General features: G+C 37.1%; 2 protein-coding genes across 2 annotated transcripts; one reads left to right on the forward strand and one right to left on the reverse strand.

Annotated features, from left to right (window-relative positions):
* Positions 1–2885: 2885 nt before the first annotated feature.
* On the reverse strand, positions 2886–6344 carry LOC127632456 (uracil-DNA glycosylase-like). The gene is made up of 7 exons (XM_052111038.1): positions 6292–6344; positions 5904–6073; positions 5707–5802; positions 5512–5609; positions 5297–5385; positions 3115–3293; positions 2886–3026 (listed from the first exon to the last, which is right to left on the reverse strand). Exons 1-7 carry the CDS (start codon positions 6299–6301, stop codon positions 2886–2888), a joined length of 783 nt encoding a protein of 260 aa, XP_051966998.1. The 5' UTR covers positions 6302–6344.
* A 1417-nt stretch (positions 6345–7761) lies between these two features.
* LOC127628421 (synaptic vesicle 2-related protein-like) lies at positions 7762–16450 on the forward strand. The gene is made up of 16 exons (XM_052105155.1): positions 7762–7884; positions 8266–8414; positions 9692–9777; positions 9904–10002; positions 10800–10871; positions 11001–11125; positions 11588–11651; positions 11885–12010; positions 12177–12305; positions 13843–13916; positions 13999–14075; positions 14363–14467; positions 14684–14795; positions 14978–15059; positions 15156–15245; positions 15367–16450. The coding sequence occupies exons 1-16, from the start codon at positions 7823–7825 to the stop codon at positions 15526–15528; spliced, it is 1614 nt and encodes a 537-aa protein (XP_051961115.1). The 5' UTR covers positions 7762–7822; the 3' UTR covers positions 15529–16450.
* The last annotated feature ends 366 nt before the right edge of the window (positions 16451–16816 follow it).

The following is a 16816-nucleotide window of genomic DNA, read 5'->3' on the forward strand; positions in this document are numbered from 1 at the left end:
GGTTTTCAAAATAAGTCCTTCCTGATTTTTTAATACAACCATCTTCCCTCTGATAATGGAAATGGAGTAGGGCCCTCTACCCCCTTCCATAATTTTTTCATGCATTAAAGAGTAAAATATTGTTACCAACATTGAAAGTGATGTTCTTGTATTTATTTATTTTTTGCAAGCGTTTTATATAGGCCTCCTGTTGCTTTTTCTGGGATTTCACTATATTTGCACTTGCCCTTTCTTTAACAAGTTCTATTTGGTCTGCTCTAGTTTCAACAAATGATTCAGAAGTGTGGGGGAGAACAATGTGTGACAGCTAAAAGGTAAAAAAAATAATTTGTGCACCTTTAACATCACTCAGTGTTAAATAATATGCAGAGTAAGCCTATAGGTGCTGTTAGAAACTCAGCTAATCATAACATCAATGCTATATTTACACTGCTAGGCTTAATGCACAAACCTTTGACACATATTACATTTTTTTTGTTGTTGTCCCACTTGTTTACTATTAATTCTAATCTCATTTTACAATTAATATCTGTTAGTCTTAAAACATTGCAAACATCTTTTCAGTCCTTTCTAATATTTTACTTTAAAATGTGATATATGGCTAATTGATATTGGCACTAATAACTTTAATTCACATTTTCAATTATGTATTATGTATTTAAGAAAATGGAAACAGTTCTGTAAAGCTGCTTTGAAACAATGTGTACTGTGAAAAGTGCAATACAAATACATTTGACTTGACATTGACAGACGCATATCCAATTTTTGTCCCACTTGTATACATTCACTATAATATAACCGTTTGTTATAAGGTTTTACATTAATATTAATACATTAATACCCCGCAAAAAGATGGAAACAACCTGTCTTTCGCAAACCACTTACAGAATATTCATGTAGCCTATATAATAAAAAAAGCATGAAAAATGATTCTCGTGATTTCTACACATTCGTTCTACTAACGAGCTGATGAGATTAATCAGATGTGTTTGATTAAGGAGACAATGTAGTTTTGGGAAGCACTGGTCTATGACCATAAAAATTTATTTAACATCACCACATAGACTACTAGCCAATAATATATTACGCTTGCATAAAAACGTGGTTGTTTTTTCATTTATGATGGATTGTCTGTTACAAAATTCTATAAGTTATTTGTGCTAAACAAAGGTCCATTTGAGTAGATTTCAGATATCGTTCTGAAGTATTTTAAAAAATATATATTAGTACACGTACGCTTCAGTTATGTTAAGGTGGTGTTTAACCGTCAAATTCCTACCGCGTCTATTTGTATCACAGAAAATGCAGAGATTATTATAATTATTGAGATTTGTATTTACCATAAAATACTATATATAATTGGTTTATTATTCAGCAAGGTTACTTCCTTTTCTCACCCAAACTCGTGATTTTAAAGGCAAGGTAGCTCAAAATTATGGGCGTGTCTTCAGATATACAATTTCCAAGATAGAAAACGTCTTGCGCATTCGCAGTGCGTGTGGGTAGCACATTCTGAGATGTAGGTCAGATTGTCAGAACACCTGTTGTGACCACAAAACAAATGTGACGTATTTGAATTCTGCAGAGAAGTTGAACTACTCAAACTGCCAGACAGCTCTGACATTAAACAGCACTCGCAAGGTAAAGACATAACAGTGAGAGACAACACTGTTTTTAAAATACACTTCATCATCCAAACTAAAAACACATTTATTCAGTAATTCATATTAAATCAATTAGGGCAAATATATATAAGACTTAATTTATTAATATTATTCTGTCATAATTTCTCACCTTTATATTGATCCAAATCCACAGGACTTTCTTTTATGAATGGAAAAAGGATTGATGTAGCTTTCCATTTATGGAAAAAGGTGCAATGAAATTTAATGGTGACTGAGTTTAATCAATCTAACATCTCTTTTTGTACTCAATGGAATTATTACTGTCAAAGTTGTATTTAAAGGTTTCTAAATGTGTTTAGGCTATTAGTTTTATCCAGTACTATAGTTGATTTATTTTCTACATTCTCCTAACCACAGTAATAATGTGGAGCCATCTATGGTCTGAGTGTTGGTTTATGACAAATGCCACTGTTAAAAAATGGTCCATGGACAAATCGACAAATTAGTGACAGTTTTCATCCTGTCCTTCTACTGTTCTAACTGGCCATGTTTGCCTTCAGATATAAGGGTGGCTTAAATCATTAGGCCTACGTCCTGATGATCTCAGATCATTCTCGTTCAAATACAATGTCCAAAAAAATGCATGCAGTTACAGTCTGCAGTTAACTTTATCGTTTTTGTGGGGCAGGAGATTTTGACTAGTGAAAATGCTGAGTGGCACGTGACTTTGGAATACCTCTAGCCTCAGTGGCCGTTGAGCCAAAACATTAATGTCAAGCCCTGGTTTACAGTAATATAATCTATATTTAAAATCGAATTGTATACTGTTTATAGGCATTTAAGATTGTGCTTCCAACCATTAGCCTACTGTGTATGATTATTCACTTATATCTTAATTAAATATTGTAATTGTTTCCTATAAAATAATATTATTTACTTATTTGTTGGTTGGATTGTTTGTTTGCACATTACACAATGAACTTATTAAAAAATTATTTCAATTCAAGACTTTGAAGGTATAGTATAAGTACAGTACATTTTTGTACAAGTCCTGTTTTTATTTGCAGCAGAACTGGTTTGTGGATGATTTCAAGGTCAAACCCAAGTTACAGCACAACAGGGCATCTTAGATACCTTTATATATTTTTTCATAACTGCACAAAGAGTCATAAAATATACAGAACCACAAATTTGTTTTAATGCTCAAGACTGCTCTGTTTGACAAATAGACGTCAATGACATACTTAATTCATAATTCTTTCAGAGAGCTGTCCAATCAACTGGCTTCTTTCCTGATGCTTTGAGTAACATGTTAGTTTTGGAGAAGTGCTTACATCCAAAGAAGCCCAAGTGTGCTGAGTACGGTGATGGATGTGAAGCTTTAAGGATATGATGACGTTTCTGAAAACAGCCAATCAGACATTCCTTTAAACTTCTGTCTCAAACTCATAAATTCTCCAGTTAATAAATTCTGACTCCAGTAACTTACTCTGTCAATCACTTTGCCTTTCCTCTGAGCATATGAGCCCCAGAGTAGAAAGACCAGGTCAATGAGGTTGCGACTGAGCCAAAGAACCACAGCATCTGTGAAGAGCTCCCAGCCTTGACCTTCATGGGAAGTGGGCTGATGAGCCCTCACTGTCAACACAGAATTCAGCAGAAGAACACCTGAAAATGGAAAGAAAATTCCAAAGCATGATAGATTCACATCAAACTGTATTTAAATCTATTTAAATTTAGAGATTTTATCTAAAGCAAATAAATATAAGCATGGTATACATTTATCAGTGTATACCATGATATTAATACAGCTAACAATATCAATATGTGTGTTCCCTGAGAATCAAACAAATTACATTGCTAGTAACATGCTCTACCATCTACTTTATGTACCTATATTATTTTACTTCTGTGACTTTTCAAATACATTAACCTAATCTGCCATTGTTACCTAAACGTGATAGTTCACCTAAAAATCTAAATTCTATCATCATTTACTCACCGTTACATTTTAAGGAAACGTCTCGGTTACTGTCATAACCTCTGTTTCCTGATGGACAAGGGACTGCTCTTGGGAGCACCAAAACACATTCAAATCTTTGAGAAAAGACCAATGGGATTTAGTGAGTGGAATTTGCATGCCACTCCCCAGACAAACGGGTATAAAAGGAGAAGGAATGCCCAATCTCATTCAGGTTTTGTGCTGAGGAGCCGAGACATGGTCCCGGCCATTTCAGCGGCTAGTACAGCATTGTGGCAAGAGGGACACAACGTCTCAAGTCAAGTCAAGTCAAGTGGTTTTTATTGTCGTTTCAACCATATACAGTTAGTACAGTACACAGCAAAACGAGACAACGTTCCTCCAGGACCATGGTGCTACATAAAAACAACAAAGGACCAACACAGGACCTCATTCCCTCCATCAGGGAACGGAGGTTTCGACAGTAACCGAGACGTTCCGACAGTAACCGAGACATTCCCCTTCTGTCACTCACTGAGGGGGGGAAGTGACGTAACTAGCATGGGAGCAGGCTGTGGCTATGTTTTCTCTCCACAGAGTATTCGATTCGGCTGGGGTCATCTAACATGGAGACCACATCCTACCCAAAAAGTTGAGGCCAACATGTGGCAATATGACACATGGGCTCACCAGCCGCACATGGAAGTGGCGCAGTGGTAGGTTCTGCCTCAAAGTGGAGGAGCTCTACAAACACAGCAACCAGGGACAGAGAGAGCTCTGCCCAAGGGAGACACGGGTCTGCTGACAGAGAGAAAGTAATCGGCACCTGTGGAGCACCTATCCCAGTACAGGGCATATTAGTATCTTTAGTGGGTCTGGATGCAAACTCCCCCGCGGAATTTGCAAGCCACATGGCTAGGGACGAAGGACATCCAGTTTCCATGACTTCGTGAACTTGACTGGAGGTAAAAGTGCACCATTTCGCCTCAGGGGAGGGGTAAGGCGCTATACGCAAGCGATACACCCAGCCAGCTGTTCCGTATTACCAAACTCTACCTGTTCTTACCTGAAAGTACACAGGATGAAACTGGCTCAACACGGAGATTGTAAAATCTCTCAAAGGTATTGGGTGTTGCCATGCCCGCTGCTCTGGAGATGTCTGCAAGAGAGGTGCCACTGGCCAGTGCCCACAAGGTTGCCACACTCCTTGTAGAGTGTGCTCAAACCCACGGCCTGGGTCTGGTAGGCCAATGCGATGGCATCCATGATCCAGTCGTGGATCCAAGTCCAAGCCTCTGTTTGAAGACAGAAGGGGAACTGTCCTTTTAATGTTCCTCAGCAGTCATAAATGAAGAATCAAGAATGGGAACCGACCATAATAAAACAAATACTTTTGTTTTTATAAATTCCCTGCTGAAAAGATCAGCTTACACCAGCATGAATTATCATGAACAAAATCTGCTGGTAATGCTGGTAAAACAGCTTGGTCTTTCTGTTGAAGCTGGTTGACAAGACAGTCTTGTCGCTAGAGAATAAGCCTGGAGGCAACACAAGCATTCCAAGCTAGGGACCGTCATCCAAAACACACAAAAAAAACTTGTGACCAGCAGGTCTTTTCAACAAGCTTATGCTAACAAGTGTTCTTTACTTATGTAACACGTTGTAAATTCCTTGATGGATCAATAGTAAAAGCAGATCTGGTGACACCAACCCTGTTTGGCCCATTCTGTGAGGTCTCCATGACCTGGGTGCCGGAAGCCAACAATGTCTTCTTTCAGCTCGATAAATATGTTTTCCAAACTGAAATCAGTAAATACAACAAATCCACAAATACAGTGCTTTAAGTTCTCATTATCTAAAGATGTAAGATGACATTTAAAGAGCTCATTTTAGTTCAGTAATTTGTAGTTCAGTACATTGGACTACCTTGGGGGAGGAGATTTTGGCCTCAGCACACTGAAGGCCAATCCATGAGCCTGACCTGGATGGTGATAAGGGTCTTGCCCAAGAATGACCACTTTTACCTGTAAACACAAATATAATGAACCAATTACCTGTAGTGTTTATTGAAATGGGTAAACTGACCTTTTAAATATCTCTTACTTTTTAATAAGGACTTACTTCTTCAATCGCACACAATGTTGTCCAATTAAACACCTGGTCAGGGCTGGGATAGACAGTAAAGCATTTCCTCTCCATTGTAACAAATGACATAAGCTGGAAAAGAAGAACCAAAACAGGCAAAAAAAAAATTTCACTTCATCTTCTCATTCTTCATCATATACAAGTATACACTTCCCTTACATAGCATCACTTGCCTTTGTAAAATAAGGTTTTGTAAATTCAGACCCAAGTTGTCTTCGCCAGCTTTCACCCACGGGAACAGAAACATTTCGGATGGCCAGTCTTTGCAGTGCAGCACGCCTGTTCTGCTCTATCTGGTGCAGCTGCTCCACACTGAGTTGCATGTTCTCACTATTAACTTGGTCTGTGGGGGTGTTTTATCATTTAGAGAAAGAAATTATTGAAGTGGAATACAGTTATTAGTGTGCTCTTTAAGTATACACTTCCCTTATTACTGGGTTTGGCACACAAAGAAGGCCCAGGAAATGAGAGCAAAGTTTAAAATACAGCATATATATATTTTTGAATAATAATTTCATAAAATAGTCAAACTGAATTAATTCACATCATCATTTAACCTACCTTTTGACATGTCTTAAAATAAGACAAGAGCTGAAATGTTAGCACTGGTTGTTGTGTCTCTGAGACCTCTTCACAAATACTGCTGCATCACTGCTGGTATGTTGCCGTGTCATGCAAATGCAGGTTTCCTCCATTATTTGCAAAACTGAAAGTGTAAACCATGGCAGCGAACAGCAGAGTAACAAGTCATAGTATCTTGTGTGAATTACTGTAATCACTCTGTGTTGTGATTAAATATGGCAACATTTCAAATCATGCAAATTGTGTGAATGAATCAAAGGATTACTGCATTTTATTTCCAAGACAAAATAAATATTCAATCAATTTGTTTTTAATCCACAGACACAAGTTAATTCAGAGGCTTAAAGGCAGAGGCTTTTTGCACTAAGTGCCAATACAGACATGTAAACAGCAACAAAAAGCATCTTCTATACACATAAGTGCAAATAGTGTTAAATGTTATGTAAACCCTGGTGTAAAAAGTGGCAGATACTATTTGCACTCGTATTAAATACTAACATACAGTATAAGGGCATCACGGTGTGTTTATTGTGTTTATATAGAGTCCCCAAAGACACCCTAAACCATCCCTTACCCCTAAATCTAATCCTTACCTTCCCTTACAAAAATTAACCATGGTTTTACTACAGTAACCAAAGTATCACCATGGTACTGTATTTTGTAGTCAAACCATATTACTTTAGTAAAACCATTGTTAATTACACTAAAACGATGGCTTTCACATGGTAACTACAATATTACAGTTATTATAGTAATTATTATATTATAGTAAAATCATGGTTAACTTAACTGAGTCAAAACATTTCTCTTAACTCCCCTACCTTCACTATGACCAAATCACTGTGAGGAAATCAAACTTTATATTAGTTTTTATTTCATATTGTTAGTAATATTAAGAAAAGTGTGACAAAAGAGGGAATGGAACCTGGGTCGTCTGCATGAAAAAGGCATATCTATTCTGTCTTAACACACAATGCCATTGCAACAGCACTTGGGGAAGAATTTTGTCTTTGATTTCTGTTTTTTCACCAGACTATTAGTTATTTTTTGTTGTGTATTTTGTCCCAGTTATAATATGCCATTTTCCTGCATAAACGTAACACATACAGTATATTTTGTGACCTCATTTTTGACTACTGGCAAAAAAAAATAAAACCCCAGTCAAAGAGAGATTAGTCCTTCACTGTTCAATGCACAAAAGTGTACATGTGAGAAAAATTCCCTGTGTCTGTATTTTTGTTAATCTGAAATGCTTTTACATTGGCAATGAACAAGATTTTAGTGAAGAATGTCACATTAATTTCCCTTTTCAGAACTGAGTAGCTTATTGTTACGGGATGAACTGATACCATGTTGGTTGTACCCTGGAGGACTGTCTGCATGAGGCCAATCCCACTTTTTCAGTTTACCATCTGAGGCTGTTTTGATGTTATCAGTGTGGCACGCCGGTCTAACCTGTTCCATAAACAAATGCACTGTTGTGGTGTACCATTTCTTCAGAGCAAGAGAAATGAATGTGTTGAAAAGATCTACGCAAGTGAGTTACAAACAGTGGAAAGACACAGATATCAGGTAATTCTTGTAGATGTTTTGTGTGTATTCGTAAATAAAAGCATATGTGCTGTTATATACTATTTACACATGTGCTGGATGTTACTAAGATATTTTAATCAACATATTTAAGCATTGTTTTATAAAATGACATCCTTTGTCTGAAAATTTCAGAAACAGGATGCAGGTTTAGTTTACAAAATGAAAACTAAATTCTTTATATTTAGTTGCTTAAATATAAAGTTAAACAATTTCAGATTTGCAAAAATGATTTACAGGATTTTTAGCAATTTAATCGGTTACTACTGAATCCAGTAAGTTTGGAGGATGTGTGTTAAAACATACCAAACACAGGCTAAAACTAATAGCAGGACTAACATGTTTTTGGTGCGTTGTGTTTAGTTTTGTGACATTCCGGAGAGATGATCAAAGCATCCTTACTGTTAAGGAGGAGCAGTCTGGGGAAAATGAGCTCAACGATCAAGTTGATCACAATATTCTGGAGCAAGTGGATTTGGGGGACAGAAGGACAAGAAGCTCTGATATCTCAGGCAGGCACTCTTATCAATAAACAAAAGTTAAAAAATGTTAACACCAATGTACACTGAAAATTTTAGAGCTTGCCATTCCAGGATTGTGTTAAATGTTTAAAGCCCAAAAATGATGATTAAGATATGTGTTGCTGTGTAGAGCTACAGTGTAGCTATTGGATTCAGTTCATTTCTGGTCATTGAGGTGAAAAGTCATTAGGATATTTGGATGTGCAAAAATAATGTAATTGATCTTGCAGCAATAACAATGCAATCTTTTGTAGGCTACTGGAAAAACGTAGCGTCAGGCTTTTCTTTTTCTCTTTTTTTGCCTAGTGAGCGTGTCTATGTCAATTTGAAGCTCAAGTAGACATACCAATACATTCATAAGGATCATGTCTCAAGCTGAAAAAAGCTTGGGATTTTCTCTAAATGTGTGTAAAGTAAGGTTCAGGAGAGCTGAGGTTAGTGAATCCAAATGCAGTTTATTAAAATTGCTTTACAACCAAAACATACCCAAACATAATCATTCAACAGTTCTTGATGGGATGAGAATCCATATATAATTCAACAAGCAAAATCTCAAAATAAACCAGACTAGAGTTGCTCCAAATAGACCAATTACATTAACAAACTCAAAAAAAAAAAAAAGGCTACATTGAAACCATCCAACAAGGGAACAAAGAAATAAGTATTTAAGAAAGAACAAAGTAACCAATACACATTAATCACAACCAATGATTAACTAAGACTAATGAGCAACAACCAATGGAAAAACAGGATTAATAAACCAATACATGAACGCCAGGAAAAGGAAACATGAACAATGACATGACAAGAGCAAGAAGACAGAAACCCAAAACAAGAAACAAAAGGCCTAAAAACCTTCTAATATGCCCATGAATTTGCCAGGTACCATACTTCTTGAGATCAAGTCTTTTTACTGAATTCTGTTGGGCACATGTGCTTTTCATAAAATAAAAATTACACTGGTGTCTCTCACATTTGTATCTGCATCTAAAGTAAATATATAGTAATTGTGACACAACTACTGCACCATCAGCTTAGTAACTGTAGTTCTAGCTATTTGTCAACACAATTGATTTTCTCAGAAAGCTTTCCACAGAATACAGATATTAAGAACATACTGCTCTCAACTTCCATTTCCATTTAAACCCAGATTCTTTGTTGCATGGGTCAGTGTTAAGAAAAGCACTCAAATATCTATTTGTTGTTTTGTGCTTTGAGTGAATGCAATCTCTCTTCATCATTCAGTAAATACCTTTTGCTTCACTTAGAAACCTTTACTGTGGAGGAAGCAGTTGAGGTTATTGGTTTCGGAAAGTTTCAATGGAAGCTCTCTATGCTCACTGGAGTTGCATGGGTAAGACATTTAGCATTATAGCATATTAGATACTAGAAAGTTTACTGAAGAGCTTAAATTCAGTTCAGTGAATTTAGTTCTCTGAAAATCCACAAAAATGTATGTGTTTTTTAATTGTGTGCTAAGATGGCCGACGCTATGGAAATGGTGCTCCTTAGTATTGCAGCTCCACAACTGCGTTGTGAATGGAGGCTCCCTAGCTGGAAAGTGGCACTCATCACAGCAGTCAGTATTCACTTTTGTAGACTTCAACCGCTAACATGGTTAAACACCTGTAGTTGCTTTTGGTTTAGCTTCACTGAAAGGTAATTGTTGGCTTCTTAATTTCAAGGAACCCTCACAAAAAAAGAGATGTTTGCCAGAATGTTAACCTCAGTCACCTTTTACTCATTGCATCTTTTTTTCCCCACACAATTTAACTGAATGGTGACTAAAGCTGCCGGTCTCTCACATTCTGCTTTACTGAGTGACTAAATGATAACAGAATTTTCATTTTTGGGTGAACTATTCCTTTAAAGGTGCACTCAGTAACTTTTGTCTTTGTGTCATCTTGGACTTACACTGACATCTAGCAGCTTGGATGCAGCATCATTTAAAATCAATCGTTTTCAGTTTAGATACCATTGTAGTATTCACAGTCAGCCATGATTACTTTAATCAATGAGTGAAAGTGTCAAATAACAATGACGGTTACTGAGATTAAGTGAGTAGTATTCAGCTGGTCATGTGATTCTAACATGGCAGCCCCCATTTGCGGACCCTCTTCATGTAGAATAAAACAGCTTTTATACGGTTACTGATATGACTGGAGTCTTCATTTTAATGTGAATGGTCATGATTTCCTACATATATTGCAAAATTACAATTCATGTCTTTAGAAGTTAAACTTTTTTTAATGAAGAAAAATTACTGAGTGCACCTTTAATGTGAGCTTTATTAGTTATGCTTGTCATATTCTCTGTGTTTTCAGAGCTGAATCTTTTAAATATTGAATCATGGTGTTTTTCTCTGATTTCTGCCAGGCAGTGTTCATTGGAATGATGCTCAGCTCATCCCTTTGGGGGAACATCTCAGACAAGTATGGCCGGAAAGTGGTATGTTTGTTTTAAATCTAGCATGTGTTAACTGCATTAATTAATAAATTCAATGTAAACATTATTTATTTGGCTTTTGAGGTAAAGCAGTCAGTGTTGACTCAGTGCTCTGTTTCCATCTGTTGTCAGTGTTTAATACTGTGCATGGTATGGACACTGTATTATGGGCTGCTCAGTGCTTTTGTGCCTGTTTATGGCTGGATCTTAGTCTTGCGAGGCCTCGTGGGATTTGGCCTGGGAGGAGCTCCTCAGTCGTGAGTCTACTCATGTTCCTTCAATGAACAAACAAGGCAGACAGTTACTGTTTTATTGCCCGATGGGACATTCATAAGTGTGGTAGACACAAGATGCAACATTTTATTGTGGTGCTTGTTTGTTTAAAAAAATTATTTCTAGACATTAAGCTGTTTTGAGAACCAATAAAGAAAGCTAGTGCTATATGATTGTACACTCAGGTGCAGTACCGCGATGTTGTGAGTGTTGCTGTTCTATCATCATGTGTTAAAACACACAATTATCCACACTTTTTACACTACATTTTAGTTTTCCTCAATGTTCGGATTATCTGATCCTGGAAAAATTTGTAGGCCTATGATTTTTAATTATTTATTTTTTTTTTTGTTGTTGTTACACTTTTTTTTTTTATTATTAATATAAATTGTACAAGCATTATGCCAAGCCATGTTAATTTAAGAATATTTCATTCTCCCCTACAGAGTGACATTATATACTGAATTCCTTCCAGTGAAATCCAGAGGGACCTCTGTAATCCTGTTAGGGGTAAGAACATGCACAGTTTCTTTAACTATTACCCACTTTTTCAGAATGCAGTTAAACTATTAATTATACTGTATAGTTTGTTAGTTGATGTTGTAACTGACTGAAGCAATATACTGTATGATAGATTCGTAAGAAAAGCTATAGTGAAGTGTGGCAATCTTTTTAATATCTGGTACATATGTTGCTCTTAAAATGCATCTTGATAAAAATGAATGATACTGGTGTCCTAATAGGTGTTTTGGGCCCTGGGTGCTGTGTTTGAAGTATTACTGGCTATGCTGATCATGCCTACATTAGGCTGGAAATGGCTGCTATGTCTGTCCACCATACCTCTCGTTGTCTTTGCTGCCACCTGCTGTGTATGTATGGCTCTAACAAGTTCTAAATTATTTAATTTTGATTGTGACGTCTAAAGTTCATCTCAAATGGCTGATTCTAATAGAAGTTGTTCTTTGTATAAATACTAGATTGTGAACAAATGAAATATGACAAAAGTAAGGTTGATTGTGTGAATCTGTAATGTAGTGGTTGCCGGAGAGTCCTAGATTTGATGTACTGAGAGGCAGAGCGGACAAGGCCCTGAAAACTCTGAAAAATATAGCTGCAGCCAATGGGAGTTGTGTGCCTAAAGGACGACTTGTCGCCATAAGACAGGTACTGTCTACTGGACTCTCAGTTACACATCTTTTATCTGAATCTCCTCTTGTCTTTACTCACTAATTATTGGGGAAGCTTCTTAGTTTGTGATTTATGTTTTCGTTTTGCACTCACTGAGCACTTTATTAGAAACAATATACTAATACTGGGTAGCGCCTCCCTATGCTTTCAAAACAGACTTAATTCTTGGTGGCAAGATGTTGGAAACATTCCTTTGAGATTCTGGTCCATGTTGACATTATTGCATCAGCATTCACGCTGCAAATCTCCCATTTTACCACATCCCAGAGGTGTTCTATTGGATTCAGATCCGGTGACTGATAAGGTCTCTGAAGAACATTGTCATGTTCATGAAACCAGTTTGAGATTACATTTGCTTTGTGACATGGTGCGTTATCATGCAGGAAGTATCAAATAGAAGATGGGCAAATTGTGGCCATGAAAGAATGCACTTGGTCAACAACAATACTCAAATAGGCTATGGCATTCAATTGATGATTGATTGGTATTAAACAAGAAACAAGAAAACATTTCCCACACCATTACACCACCACCACCACCAGCCTGGATTGTTGACACAAGGCAGGTTGGGTCAATGGATTCATGCTGTTGGCACCAAATTCTGACCCTACCATCTGTGTGCCTCAGCATAAATCAAGATTCATCAGACCAGGCTAAGTTTTTCCAGTCTTCAACTGTCCAGTTTTGGTGAGCCTGTGCCCACTGCAGCCTCAGATTTCTGTTTGTGGCTGACAGAAGTGGAAACCGACATGGTCTTCAGCCCATCCGCATCAAGGTTCAACGTATTGTGCATTATGAGAGGCTATTCTGCTCACCACAATTGCACAAAGTGGTTATCTGAATTACTGTAGCCTTTCTGTCAGCTCGAACCAGTCTGGCCATTCTCCGTTGACCTCACTCGTCAACAAGGTGTTTCCATCACAGAACTGCTGCTCACTAGGGGTTTTTTGTGTTTGGCACCATTCTAAGTAAATTCAAGAGACTGCTGTAGGTGTATATCCCAGAAGATCAGCAGTTACCAAGCCCGTCTGGCACCAACAGTCATGCCACGGTCAAAATCACTGAGATCACATATTTAACCATTCTGATGGTTGTACCTGTATCTGCCTGATTTTATGCATTTCACTGCAGCCACATGATTGGCTGATTAGATCACTGCATGAATAAGTAGGTGTACAGGTGTTCCTAATAAAGTGCTCAATGAGGCTATATGATATACTGGCATAATATGCTTCAATTGGAGAATTGTTTCATAAAGGAAATTTCCAACCAATTGTTTTTTTTTTTTTTTTTTTTAATATATATATCTTTTAGTGGTAAGTGTGGGTTAGACCATAGAAATTATAATTAACTAAACAGAGGTCTATGGTTTGTCCAAAGTAAATGTGTGTTTGTTTGTTTGTTTGTGTGTGTGTGTGTGTGTGTGTGTGTGTGTGTGTGTGTGTGTGTGTGTGTGTGTGTGTGTGTGTGTGTGTGTGTGTGTGTGCGTATGTGTGCGTGTGCGTGTGTGTAGGATGATCGTGGCAGAATTAAAGATCTCTTTATTTCCAAATACCGCAAGACGACACTTCTGATCTGGTTTATCTGGTAAATCTCTGCAGAATGTTTAAAATGATTTGGCAAATCCTTCCATCTAAAAACCTCTAAAACTGAAAATTTACATACACAGGTTCTGCAATGCTTTTTCATATTATGGTCTTGTGCTGCTAACCACAGAGCTATTCCAAGCAGGATCTGTTTGTAGAGGTATGTTGTTTCAATGTTTCTTTAAGCATTTATTGGCCAAACTAAATTAGCACAAGCTTGAATCTAATGGGACAGTTACATGTTTAGCTTGTCTGTGACTACTAATGATACTAAAATATTTCTGGAAAGTAATTTTGAAATAAAATTTGTATTTACAACAGGTTTCTCTTTAACATCATATACAGTACATCAACTATTTGCCTGAACACATTTTTGGGAACTACCTTTTTTATTTCAGTATGTGTGTATAATGTGTGTCAGTAAATATTAAATGTCTCTCATTCCAGTGACTGACAACTCAAATATGGAACCTCGGTGCAGTTTAGCATGCAAATATCTGACTATTCTTGACTACAAGGACCTTTTATGGACAACCTTAGCAGAATTTCCAGGTTACATGTACTGTAGCTATAGCTATAGACTAGGTGTGCCTAGACACCAAGTCATTTTCTCCTCTCAAATAAAATGTTTCAGATTACCAGTGTAAATGCAAACATTGTTACTATATATATATATATATATATATATATATATATATATATATATATAATTAGGCTACATATAAACTCATAGATAACTGTTTGATGTGTGTCTTGATGTCAGAATAGGTCTTCTGGTGTCACTGTGGATGATTGATCGGACTGGCCGGAGAAAAAGCATGGCACTTTGTTTTTTAGTATTCTCTCTGTGTATTTTGCCACTGTATGCCTGCACACATAGGTAGGTTCATTACAGTTATACATTAAGTTAAAGGCCGATCCAACAACTTGTACAGTTGATCATTAGCACATTTCAATGTCGGATCTATAATTTTGTTGTATAAAAGAATTGATGAAGGTTCTGAATATTTTGCAAGGCACTGAAAATGACAACTTGTTTATATTTTGCATTTACATTTGCAGGACTGTTCTCACAGTATTTATTTTCATTGCCCGAGCCTGTATTTCAGGGGGTTGGCAGGTTGCGTATGTTTATACACCTGAGGTGAGACCTAATTTCACAGATTACTGTACTTCAGTCAATCCCAACTGAATTTTCTTTTAAAATACCACTTCCTATTTTTTGTTTTGACCCCCTTAGGTTTTTCCTACAGCAACCAGGGCTATTGGAATTGGTACAAGCAGTGGGATGGCTCGTGTTGGCGCTCTCCTCACACCATTTGTTGCTCAGGTAGAACATTTCCTCAGTGAATGAAGTTTCAAAGACTAGGAAAGTGTATTGAATATATATTGAAAGTTCAGACCACTTTCTTATTTGTGTCCTGTGTGTATTTGTGTACATCCCCACTCAGGTGCTTCTGAAATCATCAGTTTACCTGACTCTGACTGTGTATTTCATATGCTGCTTGCTGGGCGCAGCAGCGTCCTGGGTTTTGCCTATGGAGACGATGGGGCAGAGCCTTCAGGAATCAACTCATACCACCATGGAACAAAAAAACAGCAATCCAGAGTAGCTCTGAGGATTCCACCAGCAACAAGTGTCATTAAAGGGATCATTTACCCAAAAATGTAAATTCTCTCATCATTTACTCACCTCATGCCATCTAAGATGTGTATAGCTTTCTTTCTTCTGCTGAACACAAACAAAGATTTTAAGAATATCTCCACTCTGGAGTTCCTTACAATGCAAGTGAAAGGTGATTAGGCCTTCGAAGCTCCAAAAAGCAGAAAGTCAGCATGAAAGTAATTCATAAGACTCCATTTAAATCAATGTCTTCTGAAGCGATCCAGTTTTGGGTGAGAACAGATCAAAATGTAACTCTGTAACCTTTTTCACTGTACATCTTGACATCAGTCTTCTTGGCTCGATTACACTTCCTGCAGCATCATCTAGCACTCTTTGCATGCATTAAGCACTAGGAAGTGTAATCGAGCTCGAAATTATAATTGTACCTATACTGCAATGGGAAGATGCTCAGTGAAAAAGGAGTTTCATTTGGTCTGTTCTCACACAAATCCAACTGGATTGCTTCAGAAGACATTGATTAATCCACTGGAGTCGTATGGATTATTTTTATGCTGAATTATCACCTTTTTGGAGTTTCAAAGGCCTGATCACCTTTCACGTGCATTGTATGGACCTACAGAGCTGAGATATTCTTCTAAAAATCTTCGTTTGTGTTCAGCAGATGAAAGTCAAACAAATCTGGGATGGTATGCGGGTGAGAAAATTATGAGAATTAACACTGAACTGACAAAATGCAATGTCTAGATAACGTGCAATACTGACAATGGAGAAAGCCATTGATGTTGCGTGTATAATGTTGCGTGTATAATCATTAAGAATACCATACTGGTATACTGTAGATCACAAGTGCATTCAAAATGCAATTTTACATATTTCAATTTGTGGAGGTGTTAATTAAAATATTATCAATATCCTCTTTAAACGAATATCTGTGATGCTGGTTCTTTTTTTCTTTTTTCATTCTTTCTTTTTTAAATGTTACAATACCCTGTTTATGATATTAAGTTTAGGACGCATGTAAGACCGCTAAATATTTGATTGCTGTTTTACACAAATGTATCTTAGTCCTACTCATAGGAAGAAGGAATAATCTACAGCTCGTGCATTACGAATAGTTTTGACATATCAGCCCAAACCAATAGTCTTTACATCATAAGGGCAGCTGTAGTAGCCTTTGTGGATGATTGGGTGTTGAGTCTGCATAGGATGCACTGTTGTCAGGGAGAAGTGCAAGTCACCTTCACGCGGTTGGCCCAGAAGCCCATCTCTAACGC

The sequence above is a fragment of the Xyrauchen texanus genome, chromosome 3, assembly GCF_025860055.1.
Source record: "Xyrauchen texanus isolate HMW12.3.18 chromosome 3, RBS_HiC_50CHRs, whole genome shotgun sequence".
Classification (NCBI taxonomy): Eukaryota; Metazoa; Chordata; class Actinopteri; order Cypriniformes; family Catostomidae; genus Xyrauchen; species Xyrauchen texanus.

What these genes read in the sequence shown, in the direction of transcription:
- LOC127628421 (XM_052105155.1), top strand. Translation starts at nt 7,823, where the DNA reads ATGAATGTGTTGAAAAGATCTACGCAAGTGAGTTACAAACAGTGGAAA. An exon ending in TGGAAAGACACAGATATCAG is followed by an intron (nt 7,885 to 8,265) that starts GTAATTCTTGTA and finishes CGTTGTGTTTAG; the next exon opens with TTTTGTGACATTCCGGAGAG. An exon ending in GACTTGTCGCCATAAGACAG is followed by an intron (nt 12,306 to 13,842) that starts GTACTGTCTACT and finishes GCGTGTGTGTAG; the next exon opens with GATGATCGTGGCAGAATTAA.
- LOC127632456 (XM_052111038.1), bottom strand. An exon ending in CCAAAATCTCCTCCCCCAAG is followed by an intron (nt 5,386 to 5,511) that starts GTAGTCCAATGT and finishes TACTGATTTCAG; the next exon opens with TTTGGAAAACATATTTATCG. An exon ending in CACAGAATGGGCCAAACAGG is followed by an intron (nt 3,294 to 5,296) that starts GTTGGTGTCACC and finishes TTCCATTTTCAG; the next exon opens with GTGTTCTTCTGCTGAATTCT.